At 40.4% G+C, this 27,134-nt stretch overlaps 2 protein-coding genes across 2 annotated transcripts in view; both read right to left on the reverse strand.

Annotated features, from left to right (window-relative positions):
* LOC117594959 (major histocompatibility complex class I-related gene protein-like) overlaps positions 1–13,696 on the reverse strand; it is a 60,766-nt gene extending 47,070 nt beyond the window's left edge. Inside the window, exons 1-3 of the mRNA XM_034294680.1 lie at positions 13,530–13,696; positions 8,864–9,124; positions 1,466–1,744 (exon numbers count right to left, since the gene is read on the reverse strand). Of these exons, the coding sequence (XP_034150571.1) occupies positions 1,466–1,744; positions 8,864–9,124; positions 13,530–13,587 (598 nt within the window). The 5' untranslated portion in view covers positions 13,588–13,696. The remainder of the gene's footprint in view (positions 1–1,465; positions 1,745–8,863; positions 9,125–13,529) is intronic.
* LOC114828690 (BOLA class I histocompatibility antigen, alpha chain BL3-7-like) overlaps positions 1–27,134 on the reverse strand; it is a 593,411-nt gene that overhangs the window by 455,069 nt on the left and 111,208 nt on the right. The gene's annotated exons all lie outside the window — the stretch shown is intronic.

A 27,134-nucleotide genomic window follows, 5' to 3' on the forward strand; every position in this document is an offset into this window, starting at 1 on the left:
AGAACAGGATGTTACTGACAATTGGTATGACACAATTCAAGAGTATTCTGAAGACTGCATTCCCACTCAAGAAGCATCACATAAAACATGACAAAATGATGGTATTAATGTGAACCAAACAGCACATTCCTCTAATGTTAAGATCAGGATTTTGGGGTGTCTCATACCCTCTCATACTTACCAAAAGCCTAATTAAAGGGTATCTCATTTCACATTGTAATGTTCACATGTGAACCATAAAGAGATCCAGGACAGCACTGTATGGTTACACATACATGTAGGGTAACATGGGGTAAGACACCCCTGCCCCAAGATCAATGTCTATTTACTGACACAAAAAAGAAGAGTGTGGTGATATTTTTCTATGTTGAAGGTGGCTATGCTTAGGGAAATGGATTATGAAGTAAAATAAACGGCCACAGTTAACAGATTAATTTGTATTTAATCAAATGTGTTTTCTACTGGGGTAAGATGCCACCCATGGGGTTAGTTGCATCATACTCATTTACTTTAACCAGCTTCTCTTCTCAATTCAAATGAAGTGTTCAAGCAGCCACTGTCAATGTGAATATAGTATACAATCAAAAAGGTAGCGTTCCTGAGCAGAGTGTTCTAGAAATACTGTCCCGTTCAATAGGAGGATTCTTTGGGTCTAATCAGTAAATCTTTCTTTATCTTACCCGTGTTGGTCTGGATCTGATCCTCAGTCAGATCCTTGATGAAGTCCTCCTTGATACCAGATACCTGAACCACACACTGATACTTGTTGTTCTTCCACTCCTCAGGCTTCACTGTCAGGTGGACACTTTTCTGGAACGTTCCATCATCATTCTGGAGAGTCTCTCCAACCTCCACATCTTCATACTGTTCTTGTCCATCTTTCATCCAGGTCACCATGACTCCACTGGGGTAGAAACCTGTAGCATGGCAGGTCACTGGAGAGGAGGGGGTCCTCTGGAGCAGAAACACTGATGGAGGGACTGGAGACAGAGAGTGTGTGGGGGGGGGGGCAAAGGGAGAAAGTAGAGAATAAGAAGCACATCCTACTGCACTGTTCCAAAAAGGCCTCTGATTTCTTTAACTCCACAAAAGTAAAGAATGTCAGGCAATTAGAGACATTAAGGGAGACTGAGGGGTGAGATAAGGGGAGTGATGGATAGAATAAGAGGAGGTGAGAGAGAAGATGGATAGCGAGGGAGGAGAAGAGGGGTTATATTTAAAAGGAGTGGGAAAGGTAAAATAGAACAGAAGGAAGAGAAAAAAGAATTAGGAAAAACAGTAAGAGACGGTGAGAGATTAAGGCAGATAGATTAATACAAAGGGAGAGAGTGAAAGAGAAAGGGGAAGGAGAGAGACAGAAACAGAAGAAACTAAAATCTTCATTACATTTTATCTCAATAGATTGCACTGTGTAATTATCTGGTAATAATGAAACATGACAACTCCATGTTCAGTGTCTTTGTACCTGTCCTCATCAGACTGCTCTTCCCATAGTCCACATACTTCTTCAGCCACTCAATACAGGTCTGGGTGAGATAGTTTTTTGTTTGCTCAATCCATCCTCTGTCATTGTCCCACTTGTACTTGGTGATGACTGCCTGTGGTTTTGGAGCGATCCATGTCAATGTCTTCAGGTCAAATAAGATGAAGTCTTCTCCATCATATCCATACTGCTCAAAACCATCTGTGACTCCAGTCTCATCGTCCCACTCACAGCCATACATGTTCTGTACTACATGTACACCTGAGAGAGAGACAGATCATTAACACTTCACTAACTGTTCAACTTTGGCCCCTTAGTTCACATCAGAGACATTCAGGGAGTCTGAGGAGACTGATCTACTGGGGAGGACAGAGGGAGCACCACTCCACACACACGCACACACACACACACACACGCACACACACACACACACACACACACGCACACACGCAAACACACACTCAGCAAGGCAGCCCCACAGACTAAACTAGAAGGACTGACAGTGATGTTGCCATACAGGAAAATACATATGTAAGTGGGTTGGTTGTTCCACCGGCCCCTTTGGAAATAGATACTTTATTTTAGACGTGCCCAGATCTTTTCTTTTTTTCTATTGTTGATTTCAAGTCATATGACAATGAGTAGTACTGAACCATTTCTGAAATCAAGTAATATTACTGCCCGGGAATCAGTGAAAAGAAAACACATCATATCATTCGACATGCCTATCCATTCTTTTGAGTGAAAATGTGCAAATTACAAAATAACATGTTGCCTTCTGGGATTCTACTTAATTTGTGGAGGCTGGGACCTCTCCCAGGTCCCAGTCTGATGTACAATGTGATGGTAATTCCATCGATCGACACTCTTAAAGGAGTAAGAAACAGAGACAAAATTCTCTGGGCACATTATAACAGTTTTATTATAATTTGCAAATAAGAGAGACGCGTCAAACGCTTACAAACATAATCATCCGAGGAGTCTCTAACTCTATACAGGTCATTCAACAGTATATAAGGGAGGAAAAGGGGTGTGGTAAGAGGCTGCCCATCTGTCTCATGTCAATAAAACACATTCACTTTGTCCTATCACACAAGTCACATGCTGTCCTCCCCCACCTTATCCTTCCTGCCATAATGTTTACTGTTGTGTTTACCTAAAGATCCAACCCCAAGGACCACATTCCTGAGGAACAAAAGACTGACACCCTTCTTCTAGGCAGGAGGACATGGCCCAAATACCTAATAATCCTCTGATATTATACAGACATGTGTGTCACAATCAAAGTAAAGATTTACATACCAGCCAATAGAAAGACACATTTCTCAAATGTACCTTAGTTCAAAATTTCCATAACAACATCCCATCCCAACAGTCCCATGGGTCTGGGAGGGGAACATCATCAGTCAGTATTACACCCAGAAACCTCTCAGCAGCAGATACAATAATGTCCAGGTTCTCTGACTTCCTGTTAGTTTGACCAATACAGTTAATCACCTCCACTATAAACACCAGAGAACCATCTTCCTCACTATCAATGTGTCCGTTTCCATCAGCCAGGCCACTATGACTATTCACATCCAGGATATCAGTCACAGTTTCAACACCATGATGTCCCCTGATTCCTCCACACACTCACTATGTGTCCATACATGTAACACTGTTACACTGTAGTGGTTTATTCCTGTAACCTCTCACTGGGGATTTTACGTTCCAGTGTTACACGCTGAGGTAAATCATCTCCTAACATACGTAGAACCGTCTGACTTTCACCTTCTTTCCAGCTGTTACACAGATTCATCTACATCCATCAACCTCCCAACAACAGTCACTGTCCTGGGAACTCCAGATAAAACCCCATATAACTGGTGCCTTGATACTAACATCACAACCTGTCACCTCATATTCTGTCAGTATATAACCATTTGGATCAGACCTGCCAGCCCTGTCTCTCATAGCAACAGAAACAGTGTTTTGATCCTGTATCTGTAGATGGAATCCACTTCAGTAGGTCTATTCACTGTTCCTGTAATGTCACCAGCTCTTTTATTTATTTTTATAAATCTCTTTATTGGAGGATCAAAGATGCAACATACAGAAAGTAAAACAATTCTCCAGTTTCATTTTATCTTAAACAACTAAAACATTAGAGAGAAAGAAAAACAAAAAAAAACAAAAGTAGAAGATAAAATAAAAATGTGTCTCATACTCCAGGCAATAGTTTAAGATTCTCAAAATATGTCACAAAGGGCTGCCATTTTAAGTAAAATTTCTGGACTGACCCTTTCAAAGTGAATTAAACTTTTTCTAGTTAAAGAAAAAATAAAACATCCCTTAACCATTCGGCCACCGCTGGTGGAGTAGCGGACGTCCAAACTAATAAGATTCTACGACGGGCAAGAAACGATGTAAAAGCAATGATGTCCGATTGGTCCCGGGTTAAAGTTAAGCTCACATTTGGAATACCAAATATTAGCGGACAGGGCATAATTAGAATTTTCATGACTTCGGATGAAGTTTGAAAAACAGATGACCAGTATTGATTTAGACGGGGGCACAACCAAAAAGTGTGTGTTAAATCAGCTGGAGAGAGGGAGCATCTATTACAACTCCCGTCCGTTCCTGGATATATATCTGCTAACCTAGCCCTACTGAAATGAGCCCTATGCACTACTTTAAACTGAATGAGCCCCAAGCGTGCACAGGATGAGGATGAGTTAATCCTTTGTGGTGCACCCTCCCAGTGTTCGTCCGACAACTCAACCATCAACTTCCCACCCGATCTTAATTTTTGAAAGGTCATGAATTTCAAGAGACATCAGTTGAGAATATAACCGTGATTTCAGTCCATTTTCCGAACAGAGGAGGGTCATTTCCTTCCATGCTGCCTCAATAGGGAGGACCGGGAAAGAAGGGAACAGTGCTTTAACACAGTGGCGTATTTGGAGATATCTACAAAAGTTACTGCCTGAAAGATCATATTTCTGGCATATATTATCAAAACTATTGAACCCTTCTCTACAGTACAAGCTTTTAAAACAGGAAAGCTGCTTCCTGTCCCACCGAGTGAATGATAAGTCAAGAGAGGAGGCTGGAAATAAAGGATTCTTGCAAATAGGGCCTAAGGGGGAGGGAGAGGTGAATTTGTAATGATTTTGGAACTGGGCCCAAATTTTAAGGGTGGACAGTACTATGGGATTGGAGGTAAAGCTGGACCACTTTGTGGGCAGGGAGGAGTACACCAACGCAGGGAGGGATGACGAGTGGCAGGAGTGCCTCAAGTGTACACCAGTCGGTGTCTGGCACATGAAGCCAGAATACAATTTTCTGCAGGTTAGCTGCCCAATAGTGGTGAATAAAACTGGGGAGAGCCAGTCCCCCCACATCGCGACCCCTCTGAAATAAGCCCTTGTTAACTCTCAGAACTTTATTCTTCCAGATGAAGGAGGTAATGGATGTATTAATCGATTGAAAAAAATATTTTGCCAGGAATAACGGTAGACATTGAAACAAATACAAATGCTTTGGGAGTACGTTCATTTTCACCGATTGTACCCTCCCTGCAATAGTCAGAGGCAGACTGCTCCACCTTTGAAAGTCAGCTTTCATTTGGTTAACTAGAGGTGTAAAATTAGCCCCGGATATTTGAAACCGGAGTGTGTTAAGTGGAAGGGGACTGCTTCTTGTTTAATTTGCATTGCCGAATCATTAATGGAGAAGCATTCACTTTTCTGATAATTAAGTTTGTAGCCAGAAAAAAATTGTTCAATAGTGATACAATTACGGGGGCGCTGGTTTCTAGATTGCTTATATAAATCAGAAGATCGTCCGCATACAGGGAGACGCGATGTTCCTCAGTCCCACGCTTAACCCCCCGTAACACCAACGACGACTTCAATGCAAGCGAAAGAGGCTCAATTGCCACTGAAAATAGGAGCGGGGATAAAGGACATCCTTGACGTGTCCCACGTGACAGGGGAAAACATTTGGAATGAGATTGATTAGTTTGAATACATGCTTGTGGGGACGAATAGAGCAGACGAATCCAGGCCAGAAACGTGTCACCGAACCCATACCTTTCCAATACGGAAAACAAGTATTTCCACTCGGTCAAAGGCCTTCTCCGCGTACAGAGAAATTACAGCTTCTGCAGTAGAAGAGAGACCGGGAGAGTAGATCACATTAGCAAGCCGGCAAATATTTGAAAAAGAGTGACGACCTTTTATAAAACCAGTCTGATCCTCAGAGATTACTTTAGGGAGAACGGATTCTAAACGATGTGCCATCACCTTGGCTAAAAATGTTATATCAAGATTTAGGAGATAATTTGTCCTCTTAAGTACGCTTTTAAGGTTTCCCAAAGTAGAGAATATGATATACCTTCCTTCTTGTTTACTTCCAGAAAAGTATCTATATTAGAAGACACATGCTCGCAAAATTTCTCATTTGAAAGCAGCAGGGAATTAAGTCTCCAGAAGGATTGCTCCCTAACGTTCAAAGTGAAAGAAAGATCTAAGATGAGTGGTGCATGATCTGAAAGGATGATGGCCAAGTATTCAACCGATTCCACAGCAGGGATGAAAGAGCTAACTATAAAAAAGTAATCTATTCTCGAGAAAGAATGGTGGACATGAGAAAAGAAAGAGAATTGTTTGGAGGTTGGATTTCGAAACCTCCATGGGTCTAGGCAGCCATTCCGTCTCAAAGTCTGAGAAAACCCTTGACATTACAGACGGTGAGGCAGATTTAGGGCTAGATTTATCAAGCAATGGGTCAATTGTACAATTCAGATCCCCTGCAAGGATCAATCTACACTCACCTAAAGGATTATTAGGAACACCTGTTCAATTTCTCATTAATGCAATTATCTAACCAACCAATCACATGGCAGTTGCTTCAATGCATTTAGGGGTGTGGTCCTGGTCAAGACAATCTCTTGAACTCGAAACTGAATGTCAGAATGGGAAAAAAAGGTGATTTAAGCAATTTGGAGCGTGGCATGGTCGTTGGTGCCAGATGGGGCGGGCTGAGTTTTTCACAATCTGCTCAGTTACTGGGATTTCCACACACAACCATTTCTAGGGTTTACAAAGAATGGTGTGAAAAGGGAAAAACATCCAGTATGCGGCAGTCCTGTGGGCGAAAATGCCTTGTTGATGCTAGAGGTCCGAGAAGAATGGGCCGACTGATTCAAGCTGATAGAAGAGCAACTTTGACTGAAATAACCACTCGTTACAACCGAGGTATGCAGCAAAGCATTTGTGAAGCAACAACATGCACAACCTTGAGGCGGATGGGCTACAACAGCAGAAGACCCCACCGGGTACCACTCATCTCCACTACAAATAGGAAAAAGAGGCTACAATTTGCACGAGCTCACCAAAATTGGACAGTTGAAGACTGGAAGAATGTTGCCTGGTTTGATGAGTCTCGATTTCTGTTGAGACATTCAGATGGCAGAGTCAGAATTTGGCTTAAACAGAATGAGAACATGAATCCATCATGCCTTGTTACCACTGTGCAGGCTGCTGCTGGTGTAATGGTGTTGGGGATGTTTTCTTGGCACACTTTAGGCCCCTTTAAATGATGCCAATTGGGCATCGTTTAAATGCCACGGCCTACCTGAGCATTGTTTCTGACCATCCCTTTATGACCACCATGTACCCATCCTCTGATGGCTACTTCCAGCAGGATAATGCACCATGTCACAAAGCTCGAATCATTTCAAATTGGTTTATTGAACATGACAATGAGTTCAGTGTACTGACATGGCCCCCACAGTAACCAGATCTCAACCCAATAGAGCATCTTTGGGATGTGGTGGAACGGGAGCTTTGTACCCTGGATGTGTATCCCACAAATCTCCATCAACCGCAAGATGCTATCCTATCAATATGGGCCAACATTTCTAAAGAATGCTTTCAGCACCTTGTTGAATCAATGCCACGTAGAATTAAGGCAGTTCTGAAGGCGAAAGGGGGTCAAACACAGTATTAGTATGGTGTTCCTAATAATCCTTTAGGTGAGTGTATGTGTATCTAAGTTAGGGAGATATGACACAAGCTTATTGGCAAATTCAGTATCGTCCCAGTTAGGAGCATACACATTTACCAAAAGAACGGGTGTTTGAAACAGGAGGCCCGAGACAATGACATATCGACCATTGGGGTCTGCAATCATTGCAAAAAATCCTAGAACGTTTCACAGGACCATTCAACCCCTTTACATTCCAGGACAGAAACCTGACTGCAGCTCCCCCTACTGGGCTTGTACCACCTGCGTTATTTATCATAGGAGACATCTAAAATGTATATGATTAGCCTGAACCACATCATGGAAGTGCATTTGTGGTCACAAGTGATGACAACACACACAGTGTGAAGTCGTGTAGGGGAAAAATAAAACAGTAATAATAACGAACCAAAAATACAGTTTAACATAGCTGTGTGCATCCTTAAAAGATAGTGTTGTCATGAACATAAAATGTTCCCCAGTTCTCATTAAACTAAAGTTGGAATAAAAAATAAATAATAATAAAAACCTGAACACCCCAAACCTAGATGTCCTTCCCCAAACAAAGAAAACCGCAGGAATTCCCAGATGAAAAACTTCCAAGACATCCAGCGTTGTCTATAACTCCTATCCTAACCTGAGGGTGGCTCCTCTCTCAGTAAGTCACTCTATTCTCCTTACCTACCTGATCCACTAGCACCAATCTCTTGCCCTTCCTTCACATTATTCTCTCCCTCTTTTCTTAATTTGTTTCCAGACCTCTCACTCCTCTTCCAGACCTCCCACTCCTCTTCCTAACCCCTTTGTTCCAGCTTTACCTCTTCCCCCTGTTTTTCTCTTTTTTCTTTTTCGATGTGCTGTTTTTCACCATACTAGTGTCACTATTTCCACTATGAATCATTATCACTATCATTAACCTAATATTTATCATCAGAGAGGAACAGACAGGGAACACAGCTAAAGAGTGGGAATAATAAACAGATAAATCTATCCATACACATAACACACACACACACACACACACACACACTCACTTTAATGCACACACTGTAGACCAAAATCATCTAGTGTGTTAAATGAAATTGTCCCCCATTGTAAATGAATAATTTTAAACAAATTGATGTGATATTTCTACCAATATCTTATCTACACATGATGATCCTGTTTGGGCTTGTAATGTATGAATACATTATTTATGAATTAGTATATTCATATGGGGGAGTATGTCTATCCAGATCAACAATTCTAACATAACATTCTGACATATAAACTCTACAATGAGCTTGGCAGAAATGGCAATTGACATCAAAAATATTTGTTTAGTTTATAATTTGAAATGGAACTTAATAAGGATGGTGCAATACTCACCCCCAGTCTGATTGAAGCGCTGTTTGAGAATATCAATGTTGGCTTTGAAAGTCTGCTCTGTACCATTGGAGATCTGAGTCTGACTCTCCCAGTAGTCAGACCCCTCATTATTTGCCATCCAGTCCTGTCTGGGAGTTTCTGTGCGGATGATGCTGTCATAGTAGGAGATGGGCTCTCTATTCACCAGCCCAACAGTCACAAACTCTGGAAAGTCTGGTATTCCTGAGGTTGCAGTGTACACATAATGCAGTGAATGTGTAGCTGGAAGGTAAAGAAATATCACTTAATTATTTAAATGCTATGAATAAACTCCATAGGAGTCTACATTGAACCCCAGACATGACTATATATGAGAATGAACCATAAACTTGATACACTGAGGTCTAAAATAGATATAAGATGTGTTATAGGTCTCATGGAATTATTATATGGGGGATGGTGTGTCATGAATCAGGTAGGTCACCGGGTGGGGCACTGGTCACTGCCTTGTAGACCAGGGTTCTTGGGGTCTTTTACCCCGTACTGAGGCACGGCCATAGTCGCAAATTGGACATCACAACATTTGGAGGAGATTGAAAATTGGGTAAAAACAAATAATAATATTACAAAAATGATCTTTCAAATGTCTTACTGATTTCCCAGTGAATCAATCTACCTGTCACAGCGGGAGTGATCTTTCTGGTATGAAACTGCTACCTAATGGATATTATTGAGAACATGCAAACATTTTGTTGCATTCAATACAAGTCAAAAACATTTTTCTTTAATAAATCTTTGTTTTCATAGCAATGAAATAAACTAAAATGATTAGATTAGATGTACTGTACAAAAGCCTAAGCCAGGATTAAGTCTAAGACAGCACTGGAACTACAATATATTAAAAACGATATTCAACAGTACTCAAGAAACAAGCATACAGTTATAGTCAGTACAAAAACGCTGTCAAACGTAATTTTGTAAACACTCTGATCCTGAGCAATTGACATGTAATCCCAACCGTGATTATGTAGAATAGCAATGTTTATATTCCAAAACCATTAAAAGGACCTTTTGTAAAATGTGTAATGGGCGTATAAAACATACTGAGCTTGGAACTCTGCTTAGTCTCCAGGATCCAAACTGTTTTAAAAAGGCATATGTGTGAATATTTGGGGCAGCCAGTAACCTAGTGGTTAGAGTATCCGACTAAAAACCAAACGTGGTTAAACTGAATCCAGGAGCTGTTAAAGTGAAAAACTGTTTTCTGTTTTTGAACTAAATTACAAATGTATGGAAATGTTACTGACCTGTGGCATGAGCTACAGCATGAGGACCCCAATCAAGGTCCTCATGATGTTCCCTATTTGTCAGTACACACACACACACACACCAGCGCTACCAATGAAATAAAGTAAATTGGCAATAGTATCATATCACAGGAACCTATAGCCCAATAGAAATGAGGAAAAGACCTGTGTCAAAAAAAACAAGCAACATTTTAAAATCAAACTGAAAGTAGCGATAATCTGACAGACATTTTGAGCAGCTCTCTCCAAACCAGGCTTGAACGGATTTTACTCATAGAACTACATCAAATTGTCATAGCAGATTTTTTTGCTTCCTTGCAGTTTATTGTCAAAACTAAGCTTGATCAACAAGCAGTAAAGCCATTAATGTAGCTTTTATCATTGCCTCTCTTACATTTTATGGTTTTCTTTTTCAAAATAATAGATAATCTATGGTTGTTTGACGTGAATATCCTATTTTGCTGTACATTTTCAATTATTTTTGCCGTTTTCCATCAACTATACATCACAACTGACCTTCTGCTAATACCCACTCATGTAGAGGTTGTGTTGACCAACCGAACAGGGGTAAAGTAATATTTAGAAAATGTGCAATTGGATTTGATACTTTGGTTGGTTAGAGATGATCCAATCACTGACACAGTTGTATAGGCACAAGTGTGTCTGGGTGGTCACCAGCCCACTTATAGCAAAGCCTGGCCCACCCAGATTGAGCAACAAAAATAATAATGTAAAATAGTAATGTCATTTAATTATGCATAAATTGTTAGGCTAATTGAAAAAGGAAAAAAGTAACATTGACAATTACAAATTAATTGGAGGGTCCCAGTGACGTGTTACTATGCACTCGGGCAATACACCCAGCAACCCATAATAAGAAGTCCATTAAGGACGCAAAATTAACTTTTTTAAAGTGGAGAGTAAAAAAGGGTCCGAAAAAATGCTGACCCATGGCCTGAACAATGTGTCACTGCTCTCCTCTGATCCGTACATTTGAAAAATAATGACTCATAATGTGAGGAGTTGCATAAGCATGGAGTACAGTTCAGTTAAAAGTTGCTGTAGCTCAATCTTCCTCACCAAAGAATGTGGCACATAAGCTCATTAACTGGTCTGCTGAGATCAAATTACAGAAATACATTGCAAAATATTTTTATAATTTGATATATGAAAGTCAAACGGCAGCACAAGGCCCACCAGCAGAAATACTACAAGTCTCATCATGCCACAAAACAAAGCAGGCAGCCATCTCTAAACACCCCTACTTCCCAGTGCTGTGTATGTGTATTTAGTAGATCATCAGTTGCTTGTGAAATACAAGAGCAATACATTTACATTGTAATAAATGAATTAGCTACATACAGTGTTTACTATATTGTGAGAAATAGTAAGCAGTAGCCATGACTTAATGATTATTTATGCCTTAGGGCATAGGCTAATACAAATATGGAGATTCTGTTTTTTAATACACTACAAATGCTGAAATGTATTTCCAGTAAAATCTATTTATTGAAATATTGGTTCCAATTCAAGTGTCCATGCTATTTAGAAAACTCAAGGAATGAACATCTGTTATATTTATTAAAGATTTTAATAATTGGTCATGCATATCATTGGCAGTTTGGCACCAAATATGGGTTGCCAATAATTTATTATATTTCCATTGCTTCCATGTTTGCAGTAGCTTTTAGAATTATTATCGTTTTCATTAGCCAGAATACCAACTGACTGCTTCTCAAACTAGACACTCTATTGAATTTGTCCTCTTGCTCAGTTGTGCACCGGGGCCTCCCACTCCTCTTTCTATTCTGGTTAGAGACAGTTTGCGTTGTTCAGTGAAGGGAGTAGTACAAAGCTGTTCAGTTTCTTTGTAATTTCTTGCATGGAATAGCCTTCATTTCTCAGAACAAGAACAGACTGATGACTTTCAGAAGAAAGTTAATAGTTTATGGCCATTTTGAGCCCGTAATCAAACCCACAATTGCTGACATGCCAGATACTCAACTAGTCTGAAGAAGGCCAGTTTTATTGCTTTTTTAACAGTTTTCAGCTTTGCTCACATAAATGCAAACGTTTTCTAATGATCAATACAGTTGAATACTAAAACATGATTTTTGTTTTGCAAATGTTACAATATTTATTGTTAATAGATTGTACAGAATACATATATTATAACTCAAGAGCACAATCACTGACTAACAGGTAAGAAGACATTGTATTGTATGTTTGGGAGTCGGACCATGGTCATAGGTCATTCTAAGAGTTTGATGTTCCGGCACTGATATTTTGTTTGCTTTAAAGAGGTCAATTATCTTTGACCGAATGTGCTTTCACCTAAAAAGGTGCCCAATCTGTTCAAGTCATATTTCCTATTGTTTTATTTACTTTTTTGCAGATTTATAGATGAAGCCTGATATCTTATTTACTATATTTATATCCAGGCATTGTATAGTGTACAATTACAGAGTGTGTATTGATTTCATAATAAAACAATTTATAATTGTAATACAAAGATCTGTATATACCGATAACCAATTTTTAAAGTAATATAACTGTCATTGGTTGGTCCTTATTAACTCAATATGTAAGGTCAACAGTAAAAAAAGAATTGTATCCCCTGGAAGCCGACGTAATCTTTCATTATCGATCTTCCTTAAACCATTCAGTGTCTTTACAATTCAACTATAGGCTACTGTATTCATTGTTACAGATATTCCTTTTGACTCAATTCCCTCCCGTTTTTTGTTCCGTTGACGAAACGTCATGCAGCTAAAGCGTTATTTGCCTAAATTAATACACCCCTGATAGTCCAGTGACTTTGTGGCATTATACTGCCCACTTAAGGACATAACTGAAAATGTATAGGCAACCATTTGTAATGAGTATATCTTCAACTTAATCTCATAAACATCAGAAATGAAACTGAACGTAACTTTTATTAAACCCAAATGTGTTCTTTTCTAAGATTAGTAACGATATAATTAGACATTAGAATATTATTTTACAAGATCTCTATGTTAAAATCACAGACCTGGTTTCACTGGTCAACATCCGTTAGAAAAAAACGTGCAATGTTATTTTCCATTGGAAATGCAACTGCCAACCCGTGCTTCAGCACTGTTACTCAGACAAGTTAGATACTACAACATGGCTTAGAAAATCTTTTATGAAAAAAGTATATAATTGTATACCTGTTAAATATATTTAAATCTTATGAAAGCCATAGTTATAATTACTGGATTTTTTCGAGCTAACCAGAGATTCTCACAGAAATACTCCCTCACGTACCGAGGCAAAATAGCCTATAAGGCTATAAAATTAACTAAACCTACAATAACGGACAAAAAATATTTCTTAATATAAAATAAATTAATACTGACCAGCAGATACGCTGTGAAGAAGTCCTATTCCCATGATCAGCAGGATAAAAACCTTCATATTGATGTTCGTCAATTAGCCTATGCGAAACTTTGTTTTCTGAGCTTTGAGACACAAATGACCTGAAAAATTGGCATCAGTGTTGCCTACTCTCGCGAGTCAAACAAGCAAACGCAGCTTGAAAAACAAGCCCAATACTGTTGAAGCGTGTAACGGTCAATTAATGAGACTGCAACATATTAAACTGAAGCCACTGAGTTTGAAACGCAAAACATGTATTTTAACATAAGCAAATAATTATTTACAAAAAATAATCAAACGTCGACAACGTGTGGAGGCACGGACCACTTGATATTCACAGTCTTTGTTGTACTTTTTGCCAAACTTGGACCACTTTGTTGGCGGCATCATTTCTGGAAATGTATAGTGCAATGCCATCTAATGTCATGAATGATGACTCATCATCACTGCTGTACTATGACAGTAATATTCAATACATCTACCATACTGTTCACACTCCCCATCCTACTCTTTCAAAAAATTGCTGCTAGTTTACATTGTTATGTATATTATTGCCATACCTGCCATAGGCGTATCTATCATTTTAAAACCACCACCAATATTGCTGCTAGTGTAATACTCTTTCTAAACTGCTGCTATGTACAGTGTTATGTATATTATTGCTTTCTCATCTTGCTAACGGCTACTAGTGTTTTTATTTATTTATATATTTATATATGTATGGCCCAAAGTTGCATATTATAAGCGGACTTAGAAACACTGTTTTGCATGCTTTTTAGTCGTAATGAGCTTGGATGTCATTTTTGAGCCAATGAGAATTTAGCTAGCATCAATCGTCACTAAAATCCGTCAGGACCCAAACGTAAGAGGTTGACTAAGTGAAACTGAAAGTACTTGTGTTCGCTGACATTAGGCCCACACCTTCCAAACGTATGCTTTTACAAAAGCAGCCCAATTTTGATATATGTTCCACTAATTGGTATTTGACCAATTACACCAGATCTTATCACATTATATCTTTTTACATAAGATCTCTTTCAGAGCTTATCTGGTTGGTCAGTACACCAACTTTGGGACCAACAAAATCAAAATTGGGCTACCTGAGTAGACGTTTATGCCCAAAACAATGCTCTTATTTAACTGAGTCTATTATGTTCACCACTAACTTTGATGGCGTTTGCAAATACAGATGTTTCCAGAGATGGTAAAAATGTAACGGCTTAAATCTTAACGCATGCTTTTTTACCATTAACAAATATTTGTTAATGGGTTGTTACACAAAATGTTTTGATTGTAGGACTACATAATGCATTTTTTATAGTTAACATTGCCCCAGCAAGCAACACGCCAGTGGCCCACTAGCTTTTCACCGCTGCGGCTGCTGAGCGTTTCTGCAATGCATCTGGCCAGCGGCAGACGTTTTATAGCGCGCGTCGCAGTCGGGCCGCCGGTGGGCTGCTTTCATGACAATGCCTTTTAACAATACCCTGATCAGCGGCTCACCAACGGCTAGCTGCTTTTATGCAATAAACCCAGCGGGATGCCTCACGCCCCAATATTAGGTTTTATATTTAATAATCCTTTATAATAATTTTGGTCTTATCACAAATGACAATGAACTGAATAAAACCTAAACAATTTATTTCAAATAGCGCAAGATGCATACAAAAAAAAAACATGCATTATACAGCATGCATACAAAATAAACATGTGCAAATGAATTGAAATAAAAATTTTACCATATCAAATAGTGCAAGAAAACGTGTCCAGCAACAGATAGTAAAAGTACAGTATTTGAATTTGAAAGTACAAAATAAACATAATACATTACAAAATAAACAAGGGCTAGAATGGCAGTAATATACACAAGTATGACATAGCAGCAATCAATAGTTATTGAATATCAGATACATCAGTGATATAAGCTTATGAATGGTGGCATAACACCACAACTAGTCAGAATTAAGAACATTCACAGAGCTATAAATATATTAAGAGGATAATGCAATCATATATATAACACGTGACATAGCAGCAGTAAAAAAAATATTTAAAAAAAGAAATAGCAGCAATATTGGTTGTGCTGGAGATGTCATTCATAATCACGACATCTCCCACCTGCACGGTCAGCTGCCCCTTTCTGGTACCTGGGGACCTGGTTCTGGACAGCCTCATCAGTGGCATCCCGGTTAGAAAGATTCTTCCTTATGGCTCCTGTAATACAGTAATCAGATATTGTACTTAAATGGTCTGACATGATTTGGAGAATTGCATGACATTCAGGACAAATGAAATGTTTCATGAAGACAACATGCTAGCGCAACTATAATCTTGTTTTTACTTGATTGTAGAGGCAGCTGTGCCCTCGGCTTGACATTCTTTTCAGTCAGACGTTTATTAGAAGCTAAAAAGCACAATGAAATGTCAATAACTTAATAGTGAAATAAACAAAACTGCCATACACATGTAATTTCAGAAAGGCTGTACAGTATTGCATTTCAGTAAAGGGGTCATGTTCAGACAAATGCAGTTTTATTATGACAAGATGCTAGCGTAACTATTGTCTTGTTTTTACCTGATTGTTGTGCCAGCTGTGCCCTCAGCTCGACCTTCTCTTCAGTCAGCCACTTGATCTTCTCCAAATGTTCTGAAAGTAAAGACAGACAGTTATTTCTTCAGTCCTAAATATCTGGTTATTTTACAATCAGAACTCAAATCGCAGTGTCCACCAAAATGTTCATTCTTACCTTCATGTGCAGAGCTAAAACTTCCCCCTACCTCTGCCTTCTTGCCCTTAAAAATAAACTGAAATTGACAAATAAAATTGGAAGCAACATGCTTTAATAACAAGATAAGCATCTGGGTTAAGTGAATGAACCCACACGTACCTATTTAGCCATCCTCTACATGGTGGCGTGGAGTACCTCTCTGGTGTCTTGGAGTACTGTGCTTGCTCCATCCTAAAAATAAACATAAAAGTTGGTGAACAGGTAAATATGGTGAAACCAAGTAAACATTGCAGAAATTACGAGATCAACATGTAATTTACATACCTGGCGTGGAACTGCTGCCACAGTAATTACGTTCTTCCTCAGTAGCCTTGCCTTAAACATGCGCAATTTGTTACTATAGCGCCATCAACGGACACGGCGGTGTTTAAACACAGTAAAGAACTGTCCCCCATGAAGCGAAAGTCGAGGCTATAGATCAAGTTGGGCTGGTACCATGTAGTGAAAAATGGCCATTAGTTCGTGAAAATATTATGGTAAGCAATGGCGAGATGTGTTTACTGTACATGTCTACACAAAGTCCTTTACACAAGCAATAGTGTCAAAGTCTATTTTATTTAAAAACTACCAATGTTGACCAAAATTTTGTACACTAAGATTTAACAATAATAAAATAAATCAAATAATCAGTACAAGAATAAAAGGGGTACAACAGCATTTCTGCTGGAAGAAAATGGCAACACAAGCAGATAAAGCAAACTAAAGCACACTCCCTATTTTCGGCGGCTAGCCACCAGCATAATGCAGTCGGGCCGCTGGTGGAAAACCACCTGAGATGCAAATTAGCTTATGCAAATTGAGATCAGGAGAAAAGCGACAAATGCTGGTGGCCCGCTGGCTGTACGACATTATAGCCGCCGGCGCCCCGCCAGCAGCAAAACGCCGGCGGTGCGCCAGTGCATGAAGAAGATCAAAGATTTCTATGCCAACCTTTTACCAACTCATGTTCCTCTTGAATACAGACACAGATTAATTTGGGCTGTTATCAATTTCAGGGTCTTGTTCATGTTTGTCCTGTTGCTGCTAAATCTCTGTTCCGATATGACAATGAACCTAAACAGACCAGCTTCCCTAATATGATGTTTGTTTCATTAACAATGTGTTGTGAAAAAAGCATTTCTTGCTGTAGTAAATGAAGACTTAGAAGGGCACACATACAAATCAGGGGTAATAAAATCCTGAACGTCAAACAAGCTATAACTGCATTCTAAAACAAGAACACAATGCTTGAAATGTATAATGTAATTATAACAATATTATTTACACCTACCTAGTATCAGGTAGGACCCCCTATTGCCGAAGGAACAGAATGAAGTCTTTGCGGTATGGATTCAACAATGTGCTGTTGTTACGTGTTTTGTCCATTGTTACGTATTGCTTCTCCCCATCCCTTTTGCAGGGTTGTTTTTGCGTGTCTATGTTTGGGCATTATATCCGGGTGGTTTGTCTGTCTTTCGTAGGTGTGGTAAGTTGCTGGTGATGAGGGAGGGCGTGGCCTGTCCTCTGGAGTCCTGTTCTCAATCAAGCCTGGCTGTATATAAATAACTTATGTTTGTGCAACACAAGAGATTGCAGGAGGGAGAGAGATCTGTTCCAGAGTTTGTTTTGGTTGACATTGTCTTGTCTGCCTGCTTGCCCTTCCTGCTGTTTCCATCCACTTACCTTTTTCCAGGGAGAAGGGATAGGTAAGATACCCTGGTATCACATTCGCCCGTAGACCCTCTGTTAAACACCCTAGGTTAGATTACTTTCTCTTAAACACCCTAGGTTAGATGACCCTCTGTTAAACACCCTAGGTTAGATTACTTTCTCTTAAACACCCTAGGTTAGATGACCCTCTGTTAAACACCCTAGGTTAGATGACCCTCTGTTAAACACCCTAGGTTAGATGACCCTCTGTTAAACACCCTAGGTTAGATGACCCTCTGTTAAACACCCTAGGTTAGATGACCCTCTGTTAAACACCCTAGGTTAGATGACCCTCTGTTATACACCCTAGGTTAGATGACCCTCTGTTATACACCCTAGGTTAGATGCGAGAGTGTGTAGGCAGGGGCAGAGGGGCAGGGAAGCTTAGGGCCTTGGTTTTTCCTTATTTCTTTGATTGGACCCCGTTCTCCCAGCCCTTCTCCCTTATTCCCTGTGTAATGATTGTCTGCTGTCTACCCTTGGTATGTTGTTGTTTGTGCGTTTGTGCTATGTACAGTCTGTAGTAAAGTGTGCGGTAAGGGTTTACTTTCAGCCTGGTGTCTGGTCTAGTTTCTTGTTAGCTGCATGCACCCTTCTGCACACATCATTTTTACACCCGTGAGCGTTTAGGCCCTGGTAGTTGCCCCTCCACCTCCAAACAAGCCATACCCTAGGAGGTGGGGCGTAACATCCATGCTGACTTGATAGCATCATACAAGATCTGTCCACCACACATTTAAGCTGTGAACCTTACAGTCTACCTCATCCCAAAGGTGATCTACTGGGTTGAGTAAAGTGAAGTCACGGTCATGTTTGTGGAACCAGCTTTAGTCGATGTGTGATTTGTGACACAGTTCTTTGTCCTGCTGGAAATATCATATTGTTAACAGATACTGTCAGTATTAATTAATGCACATGGTCAGCAACGATGCTTGGGTACACTGGAGCATTAAAATAATAGTAAATGGGTATTAACAGGACTGATGTGTTCCAAAACTGTTATCTTCTGCTGTTGTAGTCCATCCGCTTCAAGATTAAATAGGTTCAGAGATGACTTTCTGCACACCACTGTTGTGATGAGTGGTTATTTGACTTATTGTATCCGTCCTGTCAATTTGAAATCCGGCCACACCCATCTAATCTCACTCATTACAGTTTTTTACAATCGCTATGACAGTTTTTTCAATACATTTAACAAGTTTCCTAAACTCTTAACGCACCAACACACCTAAAACACACAATTGGCAAAACGGTTAATTTCATGCTCAAAATCACACATTGTAAACTAAACTCCAAAACTAATTTACAAAATACAGTAATACACTAACACAATACACTATGTCTAACAAAACACTGCAAACATGTTTCAAAATCAAATAATTATTCAAAACACTAACACATGTTCTCTTCCAACAGGAACATTTAGTCAATCATAACACAATGACATAAAAAACACTATCATCAGCTGAAATTACAGAAACTGCATTATTTTATGTATCAGGTCTTCCCTTATACAATAGACAGTATATTGTAATTGATCATAGACTTGTGTTTTGCACTGCAGTTTCTTTTGATGCCTCTCTACATTTTTGTTTTGTTGGGTTTAGTAAATGCATGCATTTTGTTTCTTTTGCTGCAGAAATTCAATACAAAAAATGAATGACCATCTTAGAGTAGCTTTATAGAATGTACAGTTTATGAAAAAAAAAAAGACAGAGACAGAATTGCTGCAGTAAAGAGTTTATTTGCAAAAGGACATTGCTGCAAGATATACAAACAGAAAAAGCACTGGAATTATAATAACAAAAACAAAGTAATCTTCTAATATGCCCGGTCTTCTGCATTTGGCCACATGTTCTCATCCACATCACACCTGATATCTTCTTTGGCAAGGCATCGTGGGAAGAATCGTTCGGCATGCCTTGCACACTGTGTATAGTACAGTAATGACATTATTTCATAACCTTACCTGGACGTATTGGTGACGGAGTTCTTTGATGCGCTCACTGTTCCTTTCAAAAGGAACTTTGTATAGTTGTTTCATTCGGACTCTGTGTTTAGCTAGAGTCCGAGAAATGGATGTTATGCTGATTGCTGCAATGTTCCCAAAGACAAGGTTGTCCTCTACAACTCTGGACTGAATGTCCTTCAGTTTTATTTCATTGTCAGCAATCACCATGTTGACAATAGCACGTTCCTGTTCTTCATTCAGGAGCTTTCCTCTGCCCCCTGAGGGAGGTAGACGTTGAATCCTTAGAGGGACAAAATACAGTTACATTTTAGAGACCGGAGGCATACAGTCACTCTAATACTGTAAATGGTAAAATTACTGTATTTACACTTTGCTATAGGAAAAGCAATATCCTACCTGTTGGTTTCTCTGAAAATACGGACAATGGATGCCACTGTGTCCCGGCTGAGATTTGGCTGTACTCGTTCACCAGCCTCTCTGTATGATAGCCCGTGGTTTATGACATGGTCAATGATAGTAGCTCTATTTGATCAGTTACCCTAGCTCTGGTCCTTCTTTGAGCACCACCACGCATTCTAACTCCTCTCCCTCTACCTTGCCCCACTCCTCTCCCTTGTCCTTGCCCCACTCCTCTCCCTTGTCCTTGTCCTTGCCCCACTCCTCTCCCTTGTCCTTGCCCCACTCCTCTCCCTTGTCCTTGTCCCACTCCTCTCCCTTGTCCTTGCCCCACTCCTCTCCCTTGTCCTTGCCCCACTCCTCTCCCTTGTCCTTGTCCTTGCCCCACTCCTCTCCCTTGTCCTTGCACCACTCCTCTCCCTGGTCCTTGCCCCACTCCTTGTCCTTGTCCCACTCCTCTCCCTTGTCCTTGTCCCACTCCTCTCCCTTGTCCTTGTCCCACTCCTCTCCCTTGGTACTGGTACTGGTACTCGTCTTCCTCTCCCTCGTGCAGGCATTTTTTTCTTTCTTTCTTTCTTTCTTTCTTTCTTTCTTTCTTTCTTTCTTTCTTTCTTTGTGTTGCTCCATATTGTTCCTTTTCCACACAATATCAGCCCAAAGAGTACTCTTTTAGAACATATGATCATGTGATTGAAAGAACCTCAACACCTGAGTGTGCTTCCTAGATGGGAATCAGCTGTGATTTATTATTTGCATAACTTCAATAAGCTGTTTCTCATTAGCAATGGAATAAGATACAGGGAATATATTTGTGTTTAAATTCACAATATAAACAGCTGTTTACCTTGACTTTAGCCTGTAAGGTTAGGTTTAGAACATGGTGTTATCTGTTCTGACATACAGTGTGAAAGCATTTGTAAATTTGACTGTAAAATTACATTGTTTTGGTCTTGGTTGAGCTTGTGTGTAAAAGAAGTTCAAGCATTTTAAATTTGTGTTAACTGTATGCATTTTGTGTCAAAGCAACAAGAAATGTGTTAATTGTATAGCCTACAAAGATGGATGTTGTGCTAACCGTGTTAAGAGTTCAGGAAACTTGTTAAATGTATTGAAAAAACTGTCATAGCGATTGTAAAAAACTGTAATACAGAACTGCTGCTCAATCAGGGTTAGTCCTGGCCTGAATGAGAGACCAGATGCTGCTGATGAAATTGGTGTTGGAGTGTCAGTAGAAGGCAATTTTCCCTTTGATCAGAGTCAATCCAAATGACACAGGGCTGCGGAAGGATTATTGCCTGCATAAAGTGTAATATTTCAGGTGGGACAATAAACAAGTGTCTTTGTGGTCACTGAAGGTCACATGACCCTTATTGTAAAAGCAGGAAATTTACCACCAGTGTCCCAACTAATTCTTCAATTTGATCTTTATTTTATCATGGCCTAATTCATTCTGCTGTAGACTGTTCCATTACTGTTCTTGGGAGAAATGAAAAGCATGGAGAAAGGATTACTATGATGTTACGGAGAAGGAACAACAAGACAAAAAAATGTGAGCCTGGCTATAACATTCACAGTTTTTAGTGTGGTTTGGAAGGACAACACTTATCTCAGGATAAGGTCTATAAAGGTTTATGTAGCATGTGCTACCGAACATGATCTAGTCACAATAATACCCCTTAACCTCAATATCTGGAATACCTAGAACAAAAAGAAACCCCAATTCTAACACTAACCCCACTAGTAAGTTTTACTCTAAACTTAACCCTGAAGCCAGAAATAGTATTTTAATCAAGTTGGGACCAGACAAAAATCCTTACGTAAAACAGTTTGTCAGGTTTCACTATCATCATCCCAATAGCATCATCCCAGTAGGTAACAATATATTCCTAGACTTGGGGTCTTTCCCCTGGTTGTAGTACTCAAGGTGAATTCTGATTATTTTTATGTTGGTTTCTTAAGGGCATGAAAAAGGTATTATTTTATGTGTGAACTAGCAAACAATGCAGTCGAAAATATTCTTTAAATACTTTATAACCACTGATTCAGGGTCAGATATTTATTCCATTGCAGGTGGTTAATGACAGGATTGGGAGTGGGTAAATCTAAACCAAGATCTGTGAAGAGGTAACTTCTATGTTGAGCATGACCAAGACGAAGAAGAGTGAAGTAAACCTAAGATGCTGAGCTTGGGTGGGATTAGCATTTTTACCACTAAAGGTAAAGGTTATGATTGGGGTATTCTCCCCCAATCATAACTTTTACCGTTAGTGGTAAAAATGCTAATTCTATATGTGTATTTATGGGAAGCTTAACCCCAGAACAACAAGAGACACAAAAGCCAAGTTAATCTTCATTTGATTTGGTGAGGAGAGATACAGTCACCATGGATTAAACTGGGGATTTGTTCATCCATCAAGCCTGCTGGAGTCCTAGTCTGTCTCTATTAGTTCACCCATCAGGAACTGTCCATTCACATTCTTATTCACTGTCTGAACTGGATTTGATTCTCCCTCTGCACAAACACCAGAAGACAATGTGGGAGTGTTAGAGAAAAATTTAATCCTAGAACTAGATGATGCTTCAGTGTGTTGACCATCTCATGACTGATCATAGTTATGCATAACATGGCTGATCACTGGAAAGACTCGTATAGGAAATGGTGTGGTATTTACCTCTACACTATTGGTCTTCACTCCTCCTGAGTGTATCTAAGTGTTAGTTTCCTGAATTGTTTTATTTCTGTGTTTTTTAATGTGATGCTTCATATTACAGTTTTTTACAATCGCTATGACAGTTTTTTCAATACATTTAACAAGTTTCCAAAACTCTTAACGCACCAACACACCTAAAACACACAATTGGCAAAACGGTTAATTTCATGCTCAAAATCACACATTGTAAACTAAACTCCAAAACTAATTTACAAAATACAGTAATACACTAACACAATACACTATGTCTAACAAAACACTGCAAACATGTTTCAAAATCAAATAATTATTCAAAACACTAACACATGTTCTCTTCCAACAGGAACATTTAGTCAATCATAACACAATGACATAAAAAACACTATCATCAGCTGAAATTACAGAAACTGCATTATTTTATGTATCAGGTCTTCCCTTATACAATAGACAGTATATTGAATTGATCATAGACTGTGTTTTGCACTGCAGTTTCTTTTGATGCCTCTCTACATTTTTGTTTTGTTGGGTTTCGTAAATGCATGCATTTTGTTTCTTTTGCTGCAGAAATTCAATACAAAAAATGAATGACCATCTTAGAGTAGCTTTATAGAATGTACAGTTTATGAAAAAAAAAGACAGAGACAGAATTGCTGCAGTAAAGACTTTATTTGTAAAAGGACATTGCTGCAAGATATACAAACAGAAAAAGGTCTTCTGCATTTGGCCACATGTTCTCATCCTCTACCTTGCCCCACTCCTCTCCCTTGTCCTTGCCCCACTCCTCTCCCTTGTCCTTGCCCCACTCCTCTCCCTTGTCCTTGTCCTTGCCCCACTCCTCTCCCTTGTCCTTGTCCTTGCCCTACTCCTCTCCCTTGTCCTTGTCCTTGCCCCACTCCTCTCCCTTGTCCTTGCCCCACTCCTCTCCCTTGTCCTTGTCCTTGCCCCACTCCTCTCCCTTGTCCTTGTCCTTGCCCCACTCCTCTCCCTTGTCCTTGTCCTTGTCCCACTCCTCTCCCTTGTCCTTGTCCTTGCCCCACTCCTCTCCCTTGTCCTTGTTCTTGTCCCACTCCTCTCCCTTGTCCTTGTTCTTGTCCCACTCTTCTCCCTTGTCCTTGTCCTTGTCCCACTCCTCTCCCTTGTCCTTGTTCTTGTCCCACTCCTCTCCCTTGTCCTTGTCCCACTCCTCTCCCTTGTCCTGGTACTCGTCTTCCTCTCCGTCGTGCAGGCATTTTTTTCTTTCTTTCTTTCTTTCTTTCTTTCTTTCTTTGTGTTGCTCCATATTGTTCCTTTTCCACACAATATCAGCCCAAAGAGTACTCTTTTAGAACATATGATCATGCGATTGAAGGTACCTCAACACCTGAGTGTGCTTCCTAGATGGGAATCAGCTGTGATTTATATATTTGCATAACTTCAATAAGCTGTTTCTCATTAGCAATGGAATAAGATACAGGGAATATATTTGTGTTTAAATTCACAATATACACAGCTGTTTACCTTGACTTTAGCCTGTAAGGTTAGGTTTAGAACATGGTGTTATCTGTTCTGACATACAGTGTGAAAGCATTTGTAAATTTGACTGTAAAATTACATTGTTTTGGTCTTGGTTGAGCTTGTGTGTAAAAGAAGTTCAAGCATTTTAAATTTGTGTTAACTGTATGCATTTTGTGTCAAAGCAACAAGAAATGTGTTAAATGTATAGCCTACAAAGATGGATGTTGTGCTAGCCGTGTTAAGAGTTTAGGAAACTTGTTAAATGTATTGAAAAAACTGTCATAGCGATTGTTAAAAACTGTAAATTGAGAGAGGTCTAATATCATGATCCTTCAATGGGTTAGGATATAGTTAGTGGATTAGGATACAGTTAGTGGATTAGGATACGGTTAGTGGATTAGGGTGCGGTTAGTGGATTAGAATACGGTTAGTGGATTAGGATACGGTTAGTGGATTAGGATACGGTTAGTGGATTAGGATACGGTTAGGGAACAAGGATTTCTGGTTTTCTGATCCCCTCAACAGTAGACAGATGCAAATGTCACTTCACGTGTAATTCACGTGGGGGGGGGGGGGTCTGTGGAGCGACTGGAGGATTGAGCGGACTGTAATGGACCGGTTTCAGAAGGGAGACATGGAAGGAGGAAAAGATTCGATACTGGCGGGGCAATTGTAGGCAGTAAGTGACTGGATTCATTCGATGGGTGATCTTGAAAGGGCCAATATATATGCGGCAGAGCATTTTACTGGGGAGACAGAGCCGGATGTCCCAAGTTGACAGCCAGACGCGCTGACCAGGATGATAGAGTGGAATAGGCTGTTGGTGTCAATTGGCTTGTTCTTTTTGGGTCCATGAGGCTTGCTCAATTTGCTTATGTGCTGTTTCCCACACCTGCTCACTTCATTGGAACCATTCGTCGACCGCAGGAACTGGGCTGGGCTCCGTCTCCCAAGGGAAGAGGAGTGGTTTATATCCAAGGACACACTGGAAAGGCGTGAGCCGGAGGGAAGAGTGGACGAGTGAGTTCTGGGCGTATTCCACCCATGGGAGGAAACAGTTCCAGTCACTTGGCTCTTGACCACACTGCTGGCGGTGGTATTTACCTCCTGGTTGAGCCTCTCTGTTTGCCCGTTTGATTGGGGATGGTACCCGGAGGACAGGCTGACCGAAACCCCGAGCCGAGCACAGAAGGCTTTCCAAACTCTGGAGATGAATTGGGGGCCCCGATCAGACATTATATCCTCAGGGATCCCAAATTGGTGGAAGATGTGCTGAATGATGCACTCAGGTAGCTCCATGGGGGTTGGTAGATGAAGCATGGGAATGAGTCGGCCCATCTTGGAGAACCGGTCGATGACGACAAGAATGAGTCAGGGAGGTCTGTGATGAAATCCATGGCGATGTGGGACCATGGCCTGTGTGGTATAGGCAAGGGCATGAGTTTACCCACAGGCAGTTGGCGTGGATTTTTTGTCTGCACTCAGACTGGACAGGACAACACAGTCACGGACGTCATCAGCGAGGGAGGACCACCAGTACCGATGAGAGAGAAGCTCAGTGGTGCGAGTGATGCCTGGGTGCCTGGAAGGGAAGTGTGACACCATTGGAGTAACTGGGGTCGAACTGCAGCTGGAACATAGGTCTTATCCGGAGGGGTTTCGGGTGGAGCAGGCTCAGTCCGGAGGGCGTCTTGGAGGGTCTCCTTGAGTACCCAGCGAATGGGTCCGATTATGCAGGACGGATGGAGGACGGTTTCTGGATTGGAGTTGCTGGTCAGGGGGTCGAATTGGCGTGACAAGGAATCAGCCTTGAGGTTCTTTCCACCGGGAATGTAGAACACAGTGAAATGGAACCGGTTGAAAAACAGGCCTGACGGGCGTTTAGGTGCTAGGCACTCTGGAGGTACTCTAAGTTACGGTGGTCGGTTAAGACCAAGAAGGGGTGTTGTGCCCCCTCGAGCCAGTGCCGCCACTCTTCTAACGGCAGTTTCATGGCGAGTAGCTCCCTGTTTCCCACATCATAATTCCATTTGGCCAGGGTGAGTTTCTTTGAAAAGAAGGCCCAGGGATGGCGCTTGAGTGGTGTGCCTGACCGCTGGGAAAGGACTGCGCCTATTCCCATATCTGTGGCTTCTACTTCTAGGACCAACAGGAGAGAAGGATCAGGTTGACACAGGATAGGGATCGACGTGAAGAGGTTCTTAAAGGGTTTCGAATGCCGTGACCCTTCAATTTGACCCTTTATGTCTTAGGCAATGGAGCACCGCGGTAGTCTGTCATTTTATGTTTAATATCCTTTCCAATGTTGTTCTTGTCTGTTCTTTTTTACAGACTAGACTGTTAACTATATTGCCTTAGAAATTTCAATGATGGCTTTTATTGTGATGCGAGCATAATATCCTGCTGCTAAAATAATGCTAATAAAGCCTTGTTTGGCCATCACTAATAATCACAACAGAGCATTCAGACTGTTACTTGGAGTTAGAGGTGGACATGGAAAAAACATTCTGTAGGTTTTAAAGTTTCTGGGGGATTCATACAGGAATTGTTTTGGGA

This window comes from Esox lucius, chromosome 10 (genome assembly GCF_011004845.1).
Source record: "Esox lucius isolate fEsoLuc1 chromosome 10, fEsoLuc1.pri, whole genome shotgun sequence".
NCBI lineage: Eukaryota > Metazoa > Chordata > Actinopteri > Esociformes > Esocidae > Esox > Esox lucius.